The sequence below is a fragment of the Lathamus discolor genome, chromosome 5, assembly GCF_037157495.1.
Source record: "Lathamus discolor isolate bLatDis1 chromosome 5, bLatDis1.hap1, whole genome shotgun sequence".
Taxonomy (NCBI): Eukaryota; Metazoa; Chordata; class Aves; order Psittaciformes; family Psittacidae; genus Lathamus; species Lathamus discolor.
Genome location: NC_088888.1, coordinates 64,547,628 through 64,571,068, shown reverse-complemented (window position 1 = coordinate 64,571,068; position 23,441 = coordinate 64,547,628). Strand labels below are relative to the sequence as shown.

Genomic DNA, 23,441 nt, shown 5'->3' with positions numbered 1-23,441 from the left:
GGAGGCTGCTGGCCACCTTTGAACATTGCTGGCTTATGTTCAACTTGGTGTCAACTGGGATCCCCAGGTCTTTTTCTGCCAACCTCTTTTCCAGCCAATTAGCCCCTCACATGTACTGGTGCATGGGGTTATTCCTCCCCAGGTGCAGGGCATTACATTTCCCTTTGCTGAGATTCTGAAGATCCCTCTTGGCCCAGTTTTCCAGCCTGCCAAAGTCCCTCTGAATGGCAGCTCAACAATCTGGGGTAACAGCTACTCCACCCAGTTTTGCATCATAAGCAATCTTGCACACTGCTGATGACCGGCCTCCAGCTGCATTTTGTGCTGCTGATCTCAATCCTTTGAGCTCTGCAGTTTGGCCAAATTTCATCCAGCTCACTATCCACTTAAATGGCCAATACTCCACCAGTTTGTCTGTGTGGATGTAATGGGAGACAGTCAAAAGCCTTAACTAACATAAACAGCATACACCACTCTCCCATAACCCACCAACTGGTCATCTCATCATATAACCAGTGCTCTTTTCCGGTCACAGATTTCCCTGCTGCACATAGTGGAGATCTTCATAAACCTGTCTGATTGAAACTTACTAGGCCATGTAGTACAGGAGTTGTTTCTAACTGCTGTTACATGAACTACTTCACCTGCCTTTGTAATGAGCTATGAGTGATATGAAACACAGAGCTTACTTAACAGCACATACCAGATGGCCTATGCAAAGTTGAATATGACAGGAACATTTTTGTCCAGATTGGGGGTGGGACTGTTGTTTCATTTTGAAAAAAGAGGAAAGAAATAGGGGATTGCACTGCCACTTGTGTTGATGAAATTGCACTGGAGGCTGCTCTTAACAGGTCAGCAGCAAGAAGCAGCAAGTATGATAAACGAACACTTGGCAGGCAAAGTGTTTAACACTGTTAACTAATTCTGAATTGCACTGAAATATAGGCCTTGTATGCTTAGATATCCAAATAAGTTTCATTTTGAGACAGATTTAAGTTCGCTAAACTGAAAATGGAGACTGGATAGCAGCACAAAATCCCTTTCATGATTTTCAAATCTGAAAAATAATCTGAATGAATATGACATAACTGAGTACTTGTGTTATTTCATTAGTTAGACAGAACTGCTCAGAACACACTGCTTTCACCTCAGCAATCTCTTGAGCTAACACTGCTTGCCTAGACCAAATCAGTTTATGTGTTTTGATGATACTTCCATTCTAAAGCAGTGTTATTGCGAACAAGGAGATTTAATTAAGTATCTGGATTTCAAATAGGTGCCAAGAGAGTTCATGCAATAAAAAGCCCATGAGAAAAGGGATTTAAGTGAGAAAGTTATAACAGTTGAGACACAGCAGAGAAGCAGCACAAAAAAAAAAAAAAATATTTGCTGTAACTGCCAAAGCTCAGAAAATGAATAAAAAATTAACTCTTCAATTTGATGACTTAGAAAATAGAGGGGAAATAATGTGCATATGAAAAGGATTAAAGAAGATGCCAAGAAGGAAGGCTTAGTGGGTTTAACTGGGTGGATTTAAAATTTGTTTAAAGTATGATGAGATGATAACAGCTAAAAGAGCTCCAAACTGGCTTTACCAGGAAATAGATCTACACATTTTTCTGTGAAACTTCACTTGTATTACCTCAATAGTAGAAAGGTTCAGAAGAAAACAACAGAGAATGAGCTAACTGTGACTGATCTGAAAATAGCGTGCATGCACATGAACACATTCTCTTGGCTTTTGAGGAAGAATGTACAAAGAAAAGCAAGTACAATACTAACAGGGTTTTCATTACTTCTGAGGTATTGAGGTATTGAACTTGGCTGCAGAAGAAAGAGGACTAGATGTCTAATAATTAGAGATAATGTAGAAGCTAGCAGAGATAATGGCATGTGTCATGTAAACTGGGTAGGGTTACACACAGGGATCTTTTTACTGCTATCATAATGCCTGTCAAAATCAAAAGAGGAACTGTAAGAGGACATTCTTCTAGAAGAAAGGGGCATAACAGATGTATAACAGCATTCAGAAAGACAAATTAAATTTAAAATGTCCACAGGGCTCTTGTCTAACAAACATGAGGAAGCAAAAGTTATGATGTTTGTAAGCAATTAGCAAAAGGAACTTCAAATCAGAAATATATGTGTATTTACATACAAATATATACACAAGATGAATTTATTCTGAGAGTGCTTTCAGATATATCATAAGTATGTTATAAAGGAACCACAGAAGAAGGTTGTTCAGATGGAGCTGTATTTGTTGCGGCTTTCTATTATTCACACAAGGCAATAATCACCCTCCTATAGCAGTTTTTAGATAAATTCAAAATGCATTCAGAGATGGTGAACAAAGACTGTCTTTGTCAGTCATGAACAACTCACTTGCCACAACAGATCCATCTTGCTTGTTGTTACACATCTGGAGACTTCCTGACACAGGCCACAATCGCATTCCCCATCCCTGAAGTGGAAGGCATGCGAGGGAGCAGTTCCGCAAGTGTCTGGTGCACCTGGGCAATGGGAGCCAAATCCTGGAGGTGGCTGCATCTTTGGTAGGACCTTGCTCAGAAGGCACCTTGGGGGAGACACTGCAGGTGACCCCCTTGTGCCATGCCAACAAAGTTCTCCAGCCTGTGGGGATGATTTGTGAGGAACACTGCTACGGACATTGTGAAAATGGCCGCCCAGAGAACCGAAGGGGAGCAGGAGATGCGATAGCACTTGTGCCCTGGTAGGAAGCCATCAAGATGAGGGATCCGACCCTCGATGCCTAACCAGCGGGACCCAGGGAAGAGGTTTTGTGCCAGCTGCTACACTGTGCCCAGCTCATAGAATGGTTTGTGTTGGAAGGGACTTAGAGATCATCTAGTTTCAATCCCCTGCCATGGGCAGGGACAGCTTCCACTAGAGCTGGTTGCTTAAAGTCCCTTCCAACCTGGCCTTGAACACTGCCAGCGATGGGGCACCCACAGCTTCTCTGGGCAACCTGTGCCCATGCCTCATTGTCCCCCAGTTTTGTTTTACTGTGACAAACTTTCAACATCGCTGTGTCCACTCCGTAAATCAGACCTGAGAGAGAAGGTGTCATAACGGGTCACATCCAGCATTTCCGAGTAACTTTTGTCATCCTTAACCCAGGGTTTTGCCACCTGCTCCTACACTCCAAACGCGAGCCAGGACAGCGCAGAAGTGCCCTCCAACTGAAAGCCACCATTCTACAGGCCAAGGCTGCAACAGAGCCCCTCGCTGCCATCACCCCTGGGCGCGCAAACCCCACACCGAACAACCACGGCAGCATCGCCGCAACGTTACCACAAGTCCACCCGGGCCTGCGCCGAGCTGCGCATGCGCCTGCAGGTGTCTGCGCAGGCGCCCTGGCGGCTCCGGACTCCCCGACCCTGACCCTGCAGGTGCGGCTAAGGGGAGTTAGCGGCGCGTACCGGTACCGGCACTGGCGTTGCTGTCTCTCTCGGCGGAGGTGAGTGAGGGACCCGCTCGGCCCCGGCGCGCTGCCAGGTAGGGCCGCTCTCCTCCCTCTGCTCGGCGGCCATGGTGTGTACTGTTGCCATGGGAACCGCGAGTGCTGCTGCTGCTGCCGGGCGCGGCGTGGCGGGTGAGGGCTAGCAGGGTCCCGCCGCTGGGGAGGGCGTGTCGGCGGCACCGTTAGGCAGCAGGCCCCGCGGTCAGCGCCCGGTGCCGGCGGCAGCCCTGCCCTGCCCCGCCCCGCCCCGCCCGCCGGTAATGCTCGTCCTCGGGGGTGCCCCCTCGCCGCGGGGCGCGGAGGCCCGGGCTGGGGCGTGCGGCAAGTCGGCCGGAAAGGGAGACCCTGCGTTCGGTTTACCGGCAGCTTGCTGTCCACCGCGTCCGGGAGAGTCGTTTGCCGGGCTTGGTTTGGTTACTCCGCAAAGCGCCAGTCAGCGTGTGCTCCACGGTGCTGCTTACTTGGAACGTGGTATCTAAGGGCTGAAAACCTTGCTCTGTTTATTGGGGCTGTAGGCGCAATTTCTCATTACTTTGTCCTCGTTTCTTTCTGATAGTGATTGCTGCAAAATTTCACCATGCTGAAACCGTGACTGGTAGCTCACTGATGTTTAAAATTGTATCTAATAATACCCATTCTTAGTTCACTCTTACTAAACCTGTGTTTGGGTGCTAACTTTTCTAGAGATTTGCTTGGGAAGACAAAAGCTGGGTTCAGATGTTGGTGAGCAGAGTGTTCAGGGCTCGAGTGCAGGGTTTCTCCTCACTGTACGTGGTGATTGCAAGTATACCCACTCTATGCAGTAGCAATTAAGCGACACTGGTTTTGTGATGGGAGATAGGATGCCAGAGTCAGTGTGGTGCCGCATCTGGTGTCATCAGCCGTGCTTCTCTTATGTGCTGGTGGGCCCCAGGTAAGTGTTCAATGGGTGCAGCATCTCACGAGGACTAATTCCATGTTCTCTGATCCTGTACCCCTGTCTACTGCTTTCAAGCCCTCCTGTACAGAGAAGACCAGTCCTCTGGAGTAAACAAATGGGGAAGAAAAGGCAAGAACTTAAGTATGGCATTTCTGACACTGTTGTAATATTCTTACTTCCAGTTGAGTCAGAAAAGAGCTGTTCATGTGCATGAGTTAAAAGGTACCTGGGGAACAGTAACAGCAGTGGGCGATAAGATCTGTGTGTACCAATTATGCTGTTCCCATTGGCACTGTGACATTCCCTTTATCTGTCCCCTGCTATGACTGGGGAGCAAAATGGGAACAATAACGGGTTTTCAAGAAGAAGCACTAAGAATTAGAATTATTTCTGATTTGCAGTTGGGATACTTTATTTAAAGGATAGAGTTTGTGGAAAAAAATAGAAATTCTTACAAATAAATACAAAGGTAGAACTAGGCTTGTATAAGCAATGAAAGCCAAAGGTAAAACCAGATTGTACGCTGCTCAGCCAGCCCAGTAGTTTCCCGTCCACTCTTGTGCTGCTTCTTTATCCTGTACTTCTACTTTCTGCTTGTCGCACTCATTTGTTGCACCTTAATTTAAAATGGTATTTGGCATTGAGATTGAATGATTCAGGTCCTTATGCTCATCAAAATCAAGAAAGCTTCTGGTGACTGGAGGGTTTTTCCTGTATGCACAGATCTAGGTGGTAGTTTTCTAGGAGCAGAACTGGTGTGATATAGCTGAAGGGGCTTCCTCAAAGCTTCTGGGGTGTGGGATGCTGAAGAGCAGATGAAGCTTCTCTGTTGAGGGCTGCTGCAGCAGAGCAATTGCTTCATGCTTGAGTGAGTCAGCCTTAGGCCTACAAGAAAGATGCAGAAGGACTTATGAGAGCAAGTAGGAATAGAACAAGGGACAATGGTTCTAAATTGAAAGAGGGTAGATTTAGATTAGTTATTAGGGTGAAATTCTTTATTGTGAGGGTGGTGAGGCACTGGCACAGGTTGCCCAGAGAAGCTGTGGCTGCTCCATCCCTGGCAGTGTTCAAGGCCAGGCTGGGTGCGGCTTTGAGCAACCTGGTCTAGTGGAAGGTGTCCCTGCCTGTGGCAAGGGGTTGCAACTGGGTGAGCTTTAAGTTCTATTTGAACCCAAACTATTCTATGGTTTCAAAACAGTACAAATTTTCTTTCTCTAGCTGTCTTTTGAGAAAGAGACAGTGATTGCACAGTGATGGCACAGCAGCCAGACTCATTCAGATAAAAAAAAATTACTTATAGATCCTTCATGTTTGCAAGAAAGAGTAAGCTTTCTTGCCCTATCATATGTATCTACACATCTCATTTTGTGACACTGCTGACTTGTTATTCTGTGTTCTGTTACATTTTATGGCTAATAATTATGGGATATCTATGAATGATATATTTGTGTCGTATCACTGCCTCAATTCCGAGTGTGTCTAATTACGCCGAAATGACGAGGTGTTAATGCTGTCATCGATTCGGCGCTGTCCCAAGCTCTGCTCGGTGCCGCCCCCCGGTGATAGCTCCCACTCGGCTCTGCTCTCGGTGCCGGGAGCCGGAGGCTGCCCTCCGCCTGCGCCGGGGGAGGCCGCTCCGCGCCTCTCCACTCAAGTATCAATGCAGCAGTGAGCTCAGTCCAGCATCCGAACTAGGCCACAGGTTCCCTGTGCGACTTAAATTGTTTAAACTTTGTTTTTAATGGATTGGAAGGGTGACTAACAGGGCCCAAATAGTAAGACTTCACTAGTTAAGCTCATAGCAAAGCTCTTGTGACAGTTAAAAAGAAATAGGTAAGAGATGAAAGCTTCAACAAAAAGTTGTTATAATGGAAGCTTGATCTTAACTGTGGCAAATAAGTGTACTTCTAGGATAGAAAATTTGCAGTGGACAGTAGAATTAACAAAACCTTATGCTGATAGTATCAGTGATGTATCAGAAACACATCCTATGTCTCAGGTTGTTTCTTAGTTTAACTGTGAGGTACATGTATGTAAATCCCATAAAATATGTTTCAGTGTCAGAGCACAGAGATTTTAAGAACAGTGCCCTTCAGAGATTAAATGTAAGATAGTTGATTACTTGAGAAGATTTATTTTAAATTTTAGCAAGGTGGATGGAAATATATAGACCAGAAAAGAATATTTGTGAATTAATTCAATTTATGATTTGTAGAATCATGTTAACTATGGTTTAGTGTTTATTCATAGCTGTTGTTTCTACATCTGCTTGATACTAATAGTGTCAGACATATGGCCTATGCGGAAGACCTTCCACGTAAAGGTCAAAATCTTGACTCCCAGTAGCTGGGAGAATAAGGAATAGAAACCTGCCTTCCCTGTTCGGTGAGGAATGGCTGTTTAATTGCTCCAGACAGACTGCTGCAGTGGAATTCCTTACTTAGCTCTTCTGAATCATGTTGTAACAGAGGGAAGAGTAGGGAGCATAAGGAGCCAAATTCAGTCACAGAGATGTATCAATGGTAGTCAGAAAGATTAAAAACACTGATAGGCTCAGGCTCCTGTTCTGTTCCTGTGTTTTGTAATTGTGCACCTTTTAGTGAAAGAGGTTGGTGCACTGCTTCTTAGCTTCCAATTTTATCTTGTGTAGTTCAGCTGAAGGTGTTCAGTTGTGTATTAATTAAAGAAACTGTGCCAGAATGTACAGACTCTCAAAGAAAGATCAGAGGCAATTGGACATGTGAAAATGCAGAACAGGAAGAAGTGAACCAAGAAACTAGAGAAATAGGGTTATTTTTTTCCCCCCATAGTTTAGAAATAACAGAGATATTGGTGTCTGATCTACTGTCGGTTCATTGTCATAAATTATGTGAGAGAATAGAAATTACCAGATGGTCTGAGTCACAGGCAGTGCAGAGACATATTTTTCTTTTTAGGTAAGTTTGAAAAGCATAAGAGGAATTTTGAATGGTTTAAGGCTTATGATGAATTTTCTGTAAAATGACAAGGATGGTATCTGCAGAGAACTGCACCAGGATAGTGATTGATTTTGGAGGGCTCCAGAGACAATGAAGCAAGTCTTTCACTGCCCACTGCATTTACTAGAAGATGCAGCAGGACAGAACACTGATTGAAAGTTTGGGTTGACAATTTATCTTATTTTAGTGTTAAGTTCATTTGCATGTGCTTGAGGGTAGGTTGGGGAGGTGTTTCTCTCAGATTGGATTGCTTATTCTTCCTTGTCTCTGCGTATTGGTTACTGATAACTGTGCTTCTGTTACTGAGAATAGTACCTCTTTGACTTATTAGGAAACTGCCCTTGGTCAGGTCAATAACTTGCATTTGATTTCCTAAGTTCATTGGAAAGGAAGTGTCTCTTTACAGCGTATTACTGAATTCCTGTTGTGGCTATGATGGTTTATAAGTAATCAGGTGTTAAGAAACAGATTTTCTGTAGTATTGGAAGTATTCTGTAGTATTGGAAACTACATTTGGCCCAGAAAGCACTGTGGTACTGAGTGTGGTGTACTTCAGCTTCCTCTGAAAAACGGAAGGTCCTTCATGTCAGATGCTTTCTGCTCTTCAGTGTTTTCCTACAGAACTGAGAAATAGTGCAGGACTGTCTAGAATTTTGTTATAGTATCCTTTTTAACTGCACTGTGGGAGCATGACCTTTGATGAACTAATAATTTGTCATTTTGAACTAGCATTATATTCTGTGCCTTCCATATATGCTGTAGTGTTCTTCCTGTACACTACTTTACAGAGGAATGCAAGCTTCAAAGAATAAAAATACAGAAGAGGCAGAACCATTCTACGAGCTTTCAGTGCCAAAGCAGAAGACTAGTTCTGAGATTATAAATGAAGCCAGAAATTTTCTACAAACACTAAGAACTCAGAGACCATTTACACCTACAGAAGAACAAAGGAGACTTTTTGGATCTGAATCCTCACGAGCTCCTCAAAGTAGACCCCCTTCAGTTTTTAGGTACTGTGGCTTTAAGGTTTTTTTTTTTTTCCAAGTATGCTTTAACAGTAAGAGATTTGAGTCTGTAATTATGTTTCCGGTGAATTTTTTTCCCTGTATTAATCTGTATTCCTAATCCTTCGCCACCTTCTAATGATCATTACTGTTGGTGTTAATCTACATGTCCAGGAAGTTCCTGTGGATTAGAGGTACCAGAGGCAGTCTTGACGGTAGTTTTGTATGTAAAGAGTAGTATAAGAAAATAGTAACTCACTTTTTTCTTAAGGCAATGTATGTTTTTAATATATGTTTCAATTTTTTCCCTGTGAAAAAAAATGAAACTGAGAAAGCTTGCTTGTTTCCACACAAACTGTATGCTAGATCTTTTTTTCAGAGCTTTCTCAGGTATTTTTAATCATAAATTGTAGGTCTTGAAGTTTGAAATGCTCATTTTTAATCAAAATTTATACTACTTCAGAATTATTCGTGTGGCATTTTGTTAAGTACTATAATTCACAGCTCAATAAATCTGTCTCTTGTGACAAAAGAGAAAAAAAATTGTATATTGGGCTTTTAAAATCCATTTTCACAGTTATTTTTTTAGCTCCCGATACATGCCCATTCTGTAGTGACTGTAGGGAGGAGATATGGACTGTATGCATAATGTTAGGTGTCAAGCATGCCAGAAAGGATACTGAAACTTGTTGGAAAAGCCATACAAGTAAGTCAGTGTCCATGCTGTTTTCATGGCAGCATGACTTCAGGCACTCAATATATCTGATACTCCTTACTGCATCGTGTTGTGTCCTCAGAGGAGGTGAGAGCCTGAGAGTAACTTTATGTTTGTTGGTGACCAGGTAATGAGATCCCTCTGGCTGACATCCATGCTTGTTCTGCCTGTGCTTCTCCTGTGTACAGGAAGGAGCATGCTTATGCCTGCACAAACCTGGGGTTTCTGCCCTGTGGTGTTCTGCAGCTTGTGTCAGGTAGCTTGGGCACTAACCACAGTTAGTTTGTGGGTGGATTTAGGCTTGTGTTAGAGAATTGTTATAGATGTGTATGAAATAAGCCGTGTGATGGCAGGTGTGCAGGCGACCTTTTAATTCTTCTCCCTTGGTGCCGCTGGATTCCCACATATCAAAGTTAAATAGAATTCATGGAAGAAGAGTGATAAAGTGCTCTGTCAGTCTTCCTTTCTTCTTCCTTTTCGCCATATTCATTGGCAAATACAAGAAGCAGTAATAAAATAAAAACAAACCAACCAAAAGACCCCACCAAAACCAAAATCCCCAAAACACACAACGTTGGATCTGCTTTATTCATATTATGTTTAATTTCTTTATACTAGTCTTCATGCATCCAGTTTTGATTTGGCTGAATCAAGACCGGTGTCTGGTGTTCGTCTTAGCCCACTAAAACATGTAAGTACTTGTTCCAGAGTTCGAGGATTCCAGGTGAGAGAAAACGAGAGACAAATAGAGAACTCGCAACTTGTTTATTAATATAGGAAAATACAGAGATAGTAAAGGATATGGTCAAGGATACTTCTGATGTTTGGTTATCTTACCAACCCCAAGGACCCTGTTAAGACGATCAGGAAACCAGCTCTGAGAATCATTGCAGTGCAAGGTGGCAGTCTTAACCTTAGCGGCCATCCCTGCGGAGACAACATTGACCTGGGTGGTATAAGGTTCTGCCTCCCCTACATGGCATGAGGTTCAGGCTTTTATACTGACAAAAATGCACACTCGTTCCAACTCAGGGGGCCAGCCTAAGTCGGAAGAAGTGGCCAGCAATATCTAGAAAGGTCTCCAAGGGTCGAGACTTTTCCCGGGATTTCTAAAGCGGAACCTTATGGGTATGGACCAAAGCTGGCCTTTCCAGGGAGCAGCCAAAGCAGGACTCTCTGGGAAGAAGTCAAAGTGGGCAAACAGTACTCTTCTATCTTTGTGTGTTCACCATGAACATTAACAAGAATCAGAAGATGGATCCTTGAGTCAGCTTTCTTGTGTAAGATTACTAAAATAGAAAAAGGTCATGAGCATCAACATGAGCCAGCAATGTACCCTTGCCACTAAAAAGATGGCTAATGGTATTCTGGGCTGCATTGGGAGGAGTGTTGCCAGCAAGTTGCCACACCTGGAGTGCTGGGTTCAGTTCTGGGCTCCCCATTAAAAGAGAGACATATAGCTACTGGAAGAAATCCAATGAAGGGCTACAAAGATGATGAAAAAAGATGATGAAAGGCCTGGACCAAGGCTGGGAGGGCTGGGAACGTACTATCTAGAAAAGAGAAGGCTCAGGGGGATCTTGTACATGTATACCCAAAAGGAAAGTAAAAAAAGAAAAAAAAAACCAAAACCAACAAAGAGAGGGGGGAAGAGGGACAGAGGCAGTGTTTTCTTTCAGTGACAGAACCAGGGGCATGAACTGAAACACAGGAGGTACCCTTCAAACTTCAGGAAACACTTTTTCTGCCATGCGAGTGACAAAGCACTTGCACAGGTTGCTCAGAGATCTTCAAATCTTCCTGGACGTGGTCCTGAGCAACTGGCTCTGGGTGTCCTACCTGAGCAGGGGGCTTGAGCAAGATAACCTTCAGAAATCCCTTCCAGCCTCAACTGTGCTGTGGTTCTGTGATCAACGACTTGAAAGTAACTAGATTGATTGTGCTTTCTATTTGACTTGCACATCTATAAAATGTAATGATTGTAGTGTATTTAAAAACAAAGAGAAGTACTTGTAAATTTTTTCCCCCTCTGTGAAAGATTTTATTTTTTTTTTCAATTTATAAGCATATCTTCTGTTTCAAATTTTTTTACGTTTAATCTTTAAATATAAGATTGAGTCATGATCATTTGTTTAGTACCTGAGAGAACAGAGCATGCTAAAACAGGTAAGTATGCTTGCTGCATATATTGTTCAAGATAGTATTCTTTAGGAAATTAGGGAGGGGAAATCTAAGAAATGTTATACTTCAATAATTTTGATAAGGTAACATGTTTATGTGAATAAAATTTAAAAATTATGACCATACTTAGATTAAATGTATCTGCAGTTGTATTTAGTAAGTGGTGTTAAGTTTCCATGTATCTTGTGCATGATAGTGGAAGAGTATCTGTTAAGACCAATGCAAAACCTGCCTTTTCTACTTTACCAGTGGAGAGAAGTTAGTACATTGTAAATGAAGAGCTTGTGTTAGTCACGGTGGCTGTGTGGAGTGCATCTCACCGGTTTGCTAATGGGGAGAGCTCTGGAGGATTGGACTGGAGACTTTTGAATGGATCCTTTATTGTAAGGAAATTGGTAGAGAGCCTTGATCTTAGAAGGCAATGTCTTTATTTAGGGCAAAAGAAGTGTTCTATACCAGAGGTTCAGGGCCTTGGCACATCCTCAAATGCAAGGTACTGACATAAATAAAGCTGGAACTTGCATGTATCTGGATCTGCATGATTTGTTTTAGTGTGATAGGAAGTGGTACATGTGGTATGGACAGATTTGAAGTGTTTTGGAAATACTAGTTTAATGCTCAAAACCAAATCATGAAGAACAAATATGCCTCAAGAATTGTTAGTACAAGTCTTTGGAACAACATTATTTTAGATTTTACTTTTTTTTTTTTTTGCAAATAATCATACTGCAGATGATGCTAAATGAGTATTTATGAGGGAAATAAATGTTCCTGAGTTTCAGTTGCTCTACTCAGGCTAGTTTTTGTTTGTTTTCTGCCCCTCCCTGAATATTTGCTTTTAAATGACTTTCTGTAGTGATAAAAGGTAGTGGAATCTATATGAAAATTTCTTAATGAACAAATCTATAATACTTCTATCTGTCCTATTCTGAACATAATTTTTTGTGTAAATAATTTGCATTTTTTGCTTACTTGAAAGCGAAATTATCTGTGCTTTTATTAAAAAGTTGTCTTTGTCACAGAAACCGGTAGCAGTCACTTCTGCCAAAGGTGAAGATTCTTCCATTTCCTTTCCAAAAACTCTTGCTGATGCTGCAGAGATCAGAAAAGTCAGCAATGCCCGGGCACGCTTATTTAGAAGAACTTCTTGGGGAAATTTCCTCTCTGCTAAAACGCTGCCTCCTCATCAGAGTAAGAATATTTTAATATATATTATTTCCTAGAAAAATAACTGTGTGATTGGTTTTAATATTGTTACTTACATGAATTAGTCTATTAAATGACCTGCCTGTCCTTTCGTAAATTTAAAAATGACTTAAATGGCTTTAAGGCAGTTTTGAAAATATGATTTAAAAAATTATACTGGCTTTCACTTCTGAAAGTGAGTTGAAAGCTGCTCGTGCCTTTTTTTTTTTTTTTTTCCTATAGGTTTCTAAGTAATGGAATTTTTACTGGAAGTTTTCTTCAATGGGTAAAATTAATATTAACTGCTGAAATGTTTAAAGAGATAATGAAATGGCATCCTTTAAGGAGATTCCTGATGGATTATTGAGTGTAAAGGAGGAGTAAAAAGAAATGATATGTCTTGACAGACTTCCAGCTACATTGCATTTGTTGTTAAGAGTTTTGTTAGTGGAGACTTAATAAAGGTCACAGAACATGGACTTCAAAAGTAATTTTTTGCAGATGGAAATGTCTTGACATCTTTGTTTCCTGCACATTGGCTCATCATAAAATGTGCTGGAAATCTGTCTTTAATGAAGACTTATTTGTAATAATGACAATTCTTACATGGCTTGGGATTGTTACTTTACATGATAAACTGAGTATCTCACTTATCTACTGCAAAATAAGTCTTACACAAAAGTACTAAATTTTACTTTATTATTGTGTACATATTCTATAGATGTATATTTAGTAGTTTATGCAGTTTATCGTATATGTAGTTTAATCTATTAGCCTGAATAAGTTGATGTTACTAACTGAAGAAGTTGAGAACCTAATATACCTATAGCCTGAGTTTCCCCTCTTCTCGAGAGATCATGCAAATATTTATGTAAGGCTTTTTGGGCATGTTCTTGTCACGTGTAGATACCATGGTACAATAGTAACAGCTACTTTTTGATTGAGTTCCTTCATAATGTTTAGATCCTGAAATATAATAACTTTTTTCACATGGTACAATCCACCTATCTCTAAAAGGAAAATTAAAAAAATGATTAAAGAAAAAAAATGTTAAAACACAAAATGGAATGCCCATGGCAGGGGGATTGGAACTAGATGATCTTAAGGTCATTTCCAACCCTAAATATTCTATGATTCTATGGAAGGACTTAACAACTTTATACTTTGCTCTAATTATTCTTAAGCTTTCTCACTTTTTAAACTGATACAAGCACATTTAATGTAATATGACAAACAGTAGTTCATTTTAGCTCTGTCTTGTGTATTTATTGTGTATGAGTACTTCTACAAAATGTATTCTCTTTGGTTATTTCAGAGGAAGAGAAGCTAGATTCTCAACAACCAGCTATGATGAATAATCTTTGCAGGACTAATAATGACTGCTTAGCAGAGCAAAGGTCAAACACACCATGGAATGGTGAAAGCAGACAATTAATTTGTAATGAGCATATCAGCGGATTGGAAAGTAGAGACTTTGTAAGAGGGACAGCTGGAAAACTTTTGTTTCAAATGGGAGGAGAAAGGTCAGTATTGACTGAGTATAGTAATGTGCGCCTTCCGCACAACCCTCTTCCTATATATTTAGGTTTTTAAGTATCAAATGGGAGGAGAAAGGTCAGTATTGACTGAGTATAGTAATGTGCGCCTTCCGCACAACCCTCTTCCTATATATTTAGGTTTTTAAGTATCAAAATGTTTAAAATTGATGGGATTTGAAGGTAGCACTATTCATGCATTACAACAAAACTATGTTTAGGTTATTAATAAAAAAAATAAATCTTTACACTTCTGTTCTTAAGAAGTTTCTACACTCAAAAGACTTGATTTGTCCAAAAAATTGTTGGTAGTAAGTTGCATGATGTGAAATAACTTTGTTTGATCGTTAACATTTTGAAATTCAGTTATCTTGTAATTGCATATAGAATGCTCAAGTTTGATTTCAGTGTGCTTGCTCTTACAGTTCAAGCCTGTTGTTTTAAGGTACTATACATTCTTCCTTTAGCTCCACAGATGAGTAGAGCTGTGTTTTCAGTTCTGGTATTGGGGAAATACATGATCATACACAAAAATCAGGCTTAAACTCATTGCCAATACAGACAGATTTTTTTTGTGGCTTTGAATTTTTTTAGTTCTTTTTTTTTTTGATGACCAAACAGGCATGAGTGATTGATGAGATGCATGTACATGCTTGAATCTGAACCTAGGTCATTACATCCATTCTGCAATTCATAATTGAGTCTTTTTTTTTTCCTTTTTTTTTTTTTTCCTTTTGATTCAGATCTGAATTCTTGCACAGGAAGAAATAGTCCGTGGCACTATGTTCAGCAGGTGTATCAGTTGCTGCATTATTAGTTGGATGAACAACTGTTTTGTGCTAATAACATTGACAGAACTAACAATCTCTACAACAAAGAATAAATAGCAGTTTATTTTCAAAACGCATCCTATAAGTACTTGGTCAATGTTAAATGTAAATATTTGCCCATACATATTTTCTTTCTAGCATGCATGTATGCTTAGGAAAAAATTATTTACCTGGATATTTTAAACACCTTTGGTATTAATGAGTAGATTCTTAGCTTTATAAAATGAAATGTCTTTCATTTGCTAACTTGTTGATAGTATTGTATAGTTTAGAGGATGTTGCCCGTTGAGGCTCTTACAGCAAATGATACATAGCAGAGCTATTGTAGCACTCTTCCTGTATATTAAGCTGAAAGAGGACTTAAGAAAAGACTTGTAGGAGCAAAGAAAAAGTTTCTTGAGTATGGAGGGAGAGAAAATGGTTTTATTTTCATAAACCCAGCAATGAAAAATGTGGGTGAAGGACACATTTCTCTACTGACATATTCTTAGGAACAGGTGGAGAAAAAAAGAGAAAGGCCTGTTAGCAAAAAGACTGCTTGTTGCAACATGAGGTCTTATAGGACATTTTCTATTCTGTTTCTTTGTGTAAGAGGAATTTTAGAAAATATATGAGGAGTTAAAAGGGGAAAATGATATATTTTCAATTTTATATTCTTCAAGTACCATTATGGATATTTGAAGAATATTTTGTCAAGCTTTGTTTTGCATAACCTCTGTTGGCTTAATTTCTTTTTGACCTGTTTACTCACTTTCCTGACTCTTAAGATGATAGCTAAAATAATAATGATTCTAACCATAAAAGATGGATTGTTAATGCATGTAGCATTATGCATGGATTGTTAATGCATGTTATGTCCATGTTTGAACTAGGGAGAATACTTCTGTAAGTAGTTGGATCTCACTTAAATTAGTTCTCAAATTACTGGCCTTAAGATAATAAAATATTTTCCAATTCTGTTCTGACTATTTTTCTCAAAATAGAAGAGCAACATACTATTCCTCCCTCTTCCTGTGTTGGATGCAAGATCTGTATTTTTGAATGGTGCTTTACCTTCTCCTGCAAGTTATGCATGCTTTCTGCAGACTTGAGACAGAGATTATTTTTGCCGATGTTGCCTGTGCTGCTTTATACCCTTGTGCCAAATATCACTAGCAACATTTAGGTGCTCATATGGCTTAGACTACCAAACATACCTGCAGTGCTGCAGTATGCACAAAAATAATACAAATGCTTTCCCTTTAGTAAAGACAAAAATTCTTCAGGCAGATCCTGATCGATATTCTTTTCCGAGTTCAGAGATGCCATTTCTTGTCTGACAGGGTAGTTGAAAGATACCATAAACCTATCCTTCAGTATAGTTCACCGAGTTTGGTCTTGCAGGAGTTGTCTATAAAAGGTTCCAGTACCATAGAGGTGTTATTGCAGTAGCAGAGTTTTGTCATTCTTTCTCAGTATAACATATTTACAGGTACTAGATGATTGCTCTGATTAGATTGCTCCTATGTCATAAATACTTGAGGCATCTTGTATGAAATTTAAAGATACTTCTATTTAAAATGCATTGTATTCAGGAGTAATAGGATGAAGGCTTAAAGGAATGTGAAAACTTGTATCACCTGGAGTCCTGTCATTCTCCATGTGAAGCAGTTGTCAGCCTCAGTTCTGTATCCTAGTGATTTAAAATCCTTGCAGGAATTAAGAAGGAGAATTATAGAAACAGTACACTTCGTGCAGGAGAAGGTGCATGAGGCTCCTTACTTCCCTTTCCCCACAGTTCCTATATATGTACCAAAATAACTTTTCCAATAAAGCTGTTTGGTTTTTTTAATTATTTTTTTCTGATGGAACTGTAGAGCATGCCAAAATATCATGGTGATTCTTGCCTTTAATGCTATTACTAGTATTTCAAAAAGAACAGAAGGGGCGTATTCCACAAAGTGACTTGCTCACTTTCCATCTTGGATTCTTTTGTTGTCCCAAGGACTGATGAAGAGATGAGCAGTGCTGATGAAATCACTGCTGCTTTATAAAGATACTGAGGGGTGAAGGGGAGAGAGGAGGAGAAGAGAAAAAGACCTTTTGAGGAGAAGAGTTATTCATCATTTTGTCTGCAATTCTGTTTTTCAAATAGCCATCTAGTTAGAATAGGTAGATTAATTGAAGTAGATTGAATTTATTGACATGTTGCCTCAGGAAAGCAAGGAGCAATTTCTGACAACCATAAGGAAACTAAGTTTTGTTTATATCTTCATCCAGCCATTGTGCCTTGCCATCTATTGTGATTGCTATAGAAATGAAAGTTCTAAAATGTTTTCTGCATTCATATATTTCAACAGAAGTGTCAACAGTGATGGCAGATTTGCTGATGAAGAGCAACAGTTTCCCTGGTGAGAAAAAATGAATTTTATTCCTTTTTTTTTTTTTTTTGTCTTCCAATTTTTCAATGTTCTGAAAGCTTAGATGTCGTTGCAGGACTCTGTAGATACACAGGTGCCTTTGGTGAGGAAAAGCTTGGTGGCAAACAGTTGATTCCCAAGTGGCCTGCTCTACACTTTCTCTAAAGTGTATAAATATCTATGTATATAAAGTCTATAAATATCTGCCAAAGGATTAGAAGGTGCTGTAAAGAAGATATACTATGCCCTGTTGTCTTTCACCGTTGCTGTCCATGTTAAATGCCTGTTTGACAGATTCCTTGGGAACTACTTCCATAGGACTAGTTTCTCTTTTTTTTTTTTTTTGTGCCTTTTATAGTTTTGGAATGGTTCAGTAGAAAATGATAAAAGCAGGGGACAAGTGATTACTGGAAATCACTTCTGTCTGATTGCTTAAATGAGCTTCACATCTGTGCCCGAAATATTCATTCACCCTCTCCTCAAAGAAAAGGATTCCTATGGAGGCGGTAGATTTCTTTCCTGAAGGGAACACCCATTCTGTTTTGCTCTGAAATGAATGACATGGTGTGGACATTAGTTTGTTGTGTGGTTTAGTTAATATTGCTGCAAAGTCTCCAGACTCCTTTCAGGATTTGTCTTATTATGTATATTCACAATTTTTGGAGTTCTCATGAAGACATGGAAATGGGAAATTAATCTACTCCTAACTAATCTTTCTCTATTTCTGCCTCAGTTCCACTAGCTATTGAGGCCACTAATTTAAGAAAGAAACAATTGAGTGGTGGCAAAGCTGTCACAGGTAGAGCCTTCTGCATTGTTTTCCAAGGACATATGACACCTGTCCTAAGAAGGTACTTATGTAGGGTTAGGGAACACTGATAGAAAATTGGGAATGAAGAATTCTTTTTTCATAATTTTCTTTGGACTTCTGAAGAAAAGAGCAATAGGTAGCTGTTATCTCTGGTCTCTTCACTTGTGAAATAGCGGAGTTTAGGCTCACTTCTACTGCCTATGACAAAGGGAGTCTCTCCACTGTAGTCATTAATTTCAGGATAAGGCCGTTGGTGTCCAAGTGTGGGAGATCTAGATCTTGAGAGCCCTAATTGCCAATTGAATTTATCCAGTGATAGGACAAGGGGCAATGGGTGTAAACTGGAACATAGGAAGTTCCACGTTAACATCAGGAAGAACTTCTTTACTGTAAGAGTGACAGAGCACTGGAACAGGTTGCCCAGGGGGGTTGTGGAGTCTCCTACACTGGAGATATTCAAGGCCCGCCTGGACAAGTTCCTGTGTGATGTACTGTAGGTTACCCTGCTCTTGCAGGGGGGTTGGACTAGATGATCTTTTTAGGTCCCTTCCAACCCTTGGGATTCTGTGATTCTGTGAATGGCAATTGTAGAATGGGAAAGTGTGCCTTGCAAGGGGAAAAGAAGGAATGCCAGTTCAGTCTAGGTATAATAATGATGGATTTAGATTGAATTTTTGTTTAGAATGAGAATGCATATTCAAATTAGGAAGATGAAGATGCTGTGGTTTTCAGACTCAAATATATTTAGGCTAGTATTTTAGGTGGTTTTTATCGTTAGAATTAGGCTGTCAGTTGGCTGCTTGCTTAGAGATACTCCGCCACAAATAGATATTGTTACTGTTTTCTGTATTAGGCAGAAGATGCAAAGAAGAAAAAAGGATAAGGATATAGGTTTTTAATCAACCTCTATTATTCTTTTAAGCCATACTATTTAACATGTGCATGAAGTTCTTCATCAACAGCCTGTATAAATAAAATTCTATATTCTTTTTATCACTGGAGCTGTCATAGGTAATGGACTATGCCCATGTTTGTGTTCATAGAGAAATTGTTATTTGCTCATCTTTAGGATGACTCAGAGTGTAGTTGGACTATTTGTCAATGTATTTTTGCAAATTATGTTGCCTTTCTACTATTTATCCTTTCTCGTATCAGTGGTATCAGTCTCAGTTATAGTTTTCACTTCCTTTGTTTTTGTCTTTTCTGGTGGTGTTACTAATGATATAATCCTCTATAATTCCTCAAGTAATTTCAGGACATCTATATTATCAGTTTTTAAATTATTTGCATGCTTTTGAAAAACTGAGAAACAGGACTGACTAGAGGTTTGTGTAATTGGTTTAATACTTTAATTCATATTTCTTTTAGCTGCTGCAAGTGCTTTACTATGTATCCATTGTTTTCTGAAAGGAAAATAGTTAACACCACCCCCCCCCCCCAAAAAAAAAAATAAATCAAGCTGTCTGAGAAAATTAATTGCAGCCTCTCTTACTTGTTCCAGCTCTACATCTGACTCTTCTCCTTTGCCTTGGGTTCTTCCACCATCCTATGCCCTGCTGCTGACTCAGGATCTGCTGCATCTTGCTCTTATTCCCAGGATCACCATTAGTTTCTTTTAACTTTCCCTGGAGATGTCATTCTTCTTTTTGAGATGAAGCTGCTGAGTCTGGCTGTGCCCTGATAAACTTGATTATGCCTTATGCATCTTTGTACTGTGCTCCTGCCAAGAGATGTGATGGGCAGGTCATGAGACCACAGTTGTGAATAATTTAGAAAAATTACAACTGACAGAATATAAGCAACCCGTTGTCTCATACACCAGAGGGTTGTGCAGCCATCCAGAAGGATCTCAATAGACTGGAGAAATGGATTGACAGGAACCTGATGCAGCTTAACAAGGGCAAGTGCAAAGTCCTGCACCTGTGGAGGAACACCCCCAGGCACCAGTATATACTGGGGGACATCCATCTGGGAAGTAGCTTTGGGGAAAAAGACCTCAGGGTCCTAGTGGACACCAAGTTCATAGAACAGCTCAGGATGGAAGGGACCTCAGAAGATCATGTGGTCCAATCTGTTGGGGAAAAGGGAGCCTAGATGAGATTATCTAGCACCTTATTCATTTACATCTTGAAAGTTTCCAGCATATGTGAAGTGCTGGGTCCAGTTCTGGATTCCCCAGTGCAACAGAGATACAGAGCAGCTGGAAAGAGTCCAGCTACAATGGAGTCCTTCATATGAGGAAAGGCTGGGAGAGCTGGGACTGTTTAATTTGAAGAAGAAAAGGCTCAGAAGGCATCTTATCAATGAATATAAATACGTGAAGGGAGGGTGCATTATGACACCCTCATTAATTGTGTGGCAAGTGCTTTTCCTTCTGTCCCATGGCAGACACTCAAAAGAATTAAAAATAGCTGGTTACCTGTTAATATTCCTTTTAGAGACTTATTGGTTGAGACTTCCACTTTCATAAGTACTTTCCTTGTAGCTTTTCCCTTTGTAGTCCATACAGAATTTGGGAATCTTTGATTGAAAGGAAAATACACAACTGCTTAAATAGCTAAATGATTCTTATCAATAGAAGGTATGCCATCCTGGATACTGCTGTCATTAAAAATAGATGTAGTCACACTATAAATATACATGTCAGTAACATCTCAAAGAAGCGTCTTTCTAAATGACATACCTGTTTTGTGATTATGCATAGTCGGGGGGACTGAGCTGTGATCTAGTCTGAAAGAACACCTTTGTGCTTAGTAGTCCCTTGACACATCCAGCTTGCCTGAGCCAGGCCCCCAGGATCTTCTTAGCATTGCTCTAAATCTCTTCTTGATTTTTTTTTTTTGGGTGTAGATACATCATGTCTGGCTTTCCAATGCACACAACGTATGTTTGTAAAATCAGATGTTTGGTGCTTGTATTTATGTATAAACAGTCTGCATCTTTTACATACTGCAGCGTCTAGGCTGTTTTTAGAGCCTTGTGAGAAGTTGGAAATTGTTCTCCTAGACATTTGAAGACCTGAAAACATTGATATATCAATGATCCAAAGTAAAATTTGTAAAAATTTGAGTCGCATCTTGGAGTTTTAAATCAACTAGAAGAAAGGAATGATGTGGGGGCTGAAGGAGGTGGAATGAAGAAAAATACAGTGGGGAGAAATTAAGTGACTATAGGGGGGAAAATAGAAGAAAGTAGAGTGGAGGAATGCATCAAAGTGAAAAATGTGAAGGCAGAAACTGAAGAAAACTGAAGGTAGGGCAGTCCAACAGCATGCTCTATTGGCTGGAGGCATCTCAGAAGCTGTTAGAAGGCACTAAGAAATGTGGACTTTCAGCATGACCTGTTACAGCCTTTGTATGTTTTTGTTATGTAAATGGCTAGTGTACTTTTAGATAAAGTATCATTGGTTTTGTTTGCTTTATTAAATAAAGATGAAAAATAAAAGGGCTCTAAGGACAAACAATGAAACTATTAGGGGCTTAGATTTGCTTATGAGTAAGTAACTTAGGAGATTAGAATTGTGGTTCTATAGATACAAAAAATGCTCTGCCGTTATGAATGTGCTGAAATTGTATTTGCGTAATTGCAGTTTTCTGACTTAGAAAAAGGGCATCAAAGAAATAAGAGGAAATTGAGAGACAATAAATGCCTTATAAACTTATTTAAAAATAAACTGAATCCCACCCCAAACCAAATATTACTTTACTTTAGAAAATGCTACTAGAAGTTAGCAATGAGGCCAGCATTTTATCGAGAACAGATGGATGATAAGAGATCTTTCACGTGGTGGCAACACAGACTAAGGCTTCTTATCAGGAAGGAACTTCTGAAGAGGTTTTTCTGTGTCTGTACTTTCCAGTCTTATGTCTTCTTCTGATACAGTAAAAAGAGGTAGCTGAAGACAGGCTTTTGGGCTAATTAGACCATCCTCTGTTTTGTATTTGAAAAAAAAGTTTCTAAATGTAAATTTCAGTATTATTGTAGTTTAAGCAGGTGACTCCTTCAGGAGGCAGCGTGCGGTGTGTTTTTTCCAACTATCTCCAAGTTAACCTTTTCTGGTTTAAGTGTTGCTGATGTTTGAGATTTACTGCTATTTGGAAAATTTTGTGTGAAACTCACTGAGAGAAAATGGTGTTTTTGTTAGCCTCCATGAAGTCCTTGGATGTTAAGCCTAATACTCGTTTTATTTCTGTCAGTGGAAAGCAGTTTGGTGCTTCTGATGTCTTCAACCACCTCCTCCTCACCCCCCAAAGAAGTTGCTTTAGTCATGTAGAAATTGCCATCAAAAGATGCCTATAAATATAAATACAGATGCAGAGCACCTTATTATCTTCTGTATCACAAAACTGGTGATTAATTTTAATTTTCTATTTAAAAGTGGAGAAGAAATCTATTTCCAGACATCAGCTATTTTCTACTGTATATGGCTTCCTCATAGTATTTACTCAGGGCATGCTGTGTACCATCTGCATGTGAGTAGCACTCTGCCTTTGTAAGAGTCTCCCCAAACTCTTTTTAAGAGTTTACATAGGATAGTCCTAGTTCCTCTCTCTGCTTTGATAGAGAGTCCACACGTTTGGTTTATGTGGGTGCAAGAGGGTCATAATCTCTGGAGAAGCAAAGTCATGTGAGATCTTGGTACTTGCAGAAGTAGATAGTATGGGGCTTATGGACTTTTCCATACCTACTGCTCATTCCCCATTACTCCTACTCTTCTCTTTGAAAACTAACTCCATATTCTTCATCCTTTATTGCACTGTTTCCATTAACTGTGCTCCCCTGTTCTTCTCCCACTTCCATATTTTCGAGTTTTGCTTCCCAAAGTTGTAATAATATGTAGGTGTTACGAGAACTACTTTGAGTTCTCTTTTCTTTCTAGTTAAGCTTTGCTACCTCACTGATCAAAAGTGCTTGCTAGAGACAGTTCTGCAGAGAAGCATTAACTTGTTAACATTAGGCTTTGTGTCCCTCTTAACTGGTAACTAAATAATCCATGGGGCACCAGGGCTACATCTGTACTAATAATTAATAAAAATTAAACAAAGGAGTTAGTTTCTGGCTTGGTGGCCACCTGCTGTGTCATGGGTTATGTTACAGTGAAAGTATTTTTAACCCCCTCCCTACCACACAGAAGTAGGAATGTCCCTGCCTCTGCTTGTCTGTGCCCTATGCCCAAGTATTTGTCAAGGAAAGTGCTACCTTTCTTGGGCCAAAACTGCACCAAGGGCCATGTGAAGGGTCTAACTGTATGTAAGGCTGTGTGGGCCAAAATTCAGGCCCACTCCCAGACTCTGCTTTACAAGTAAAGAGGTAGCCAGGTTCTCAGATGTTTAAGGCTCTGCATTGTGAGGGAAGAGCCCAAACACTGTTCTTCTGTTGGGATCTTATACAGATGTT

The 23,441-nt window shown here is 39.9% G+C and overlaps 1 protein-coding gene across 1 annotated transcript in view; it reads left to right on the top strand.

Moving 5' to 3' along the window:
- The first annotated feature begins 3,439 nt into the window (after positions 1–3,439).
- The window catches only part of ARMC2 (armadillo repeat containing 2), a 63,465-nt gene continuing 43,463 nt past the window's right edge, over positions 3,440–23,441 (top strand). Inside the window, exons 1-6 of the mRNA XM_065681102.1 lie at positions 3,440–3,522; positions 8,173–8,394; positions 9,722–9,794; positions 12,307–12,475; positions 13,785–13,992; positions 17,174–17,224. Coding sequence (XP_065537174.1) covers positions 8,177–8,394; positions 9,722–9,794; positions 12,307–12,475; positions 13,785–13,992; positions 17,174–17,224 — 719 coding nt within the window. The 5' untranslated portion in view covers positions 3,440–3,522; positions 8,173–8,176. The remainder of the gene's footprint in view (positions 3,523–8,172; positions 8,395–9,721; positions 9,795–12,306; positions 12,476–13,784; positions 13,993–17,173; positions 17,225–23,441) is intronic.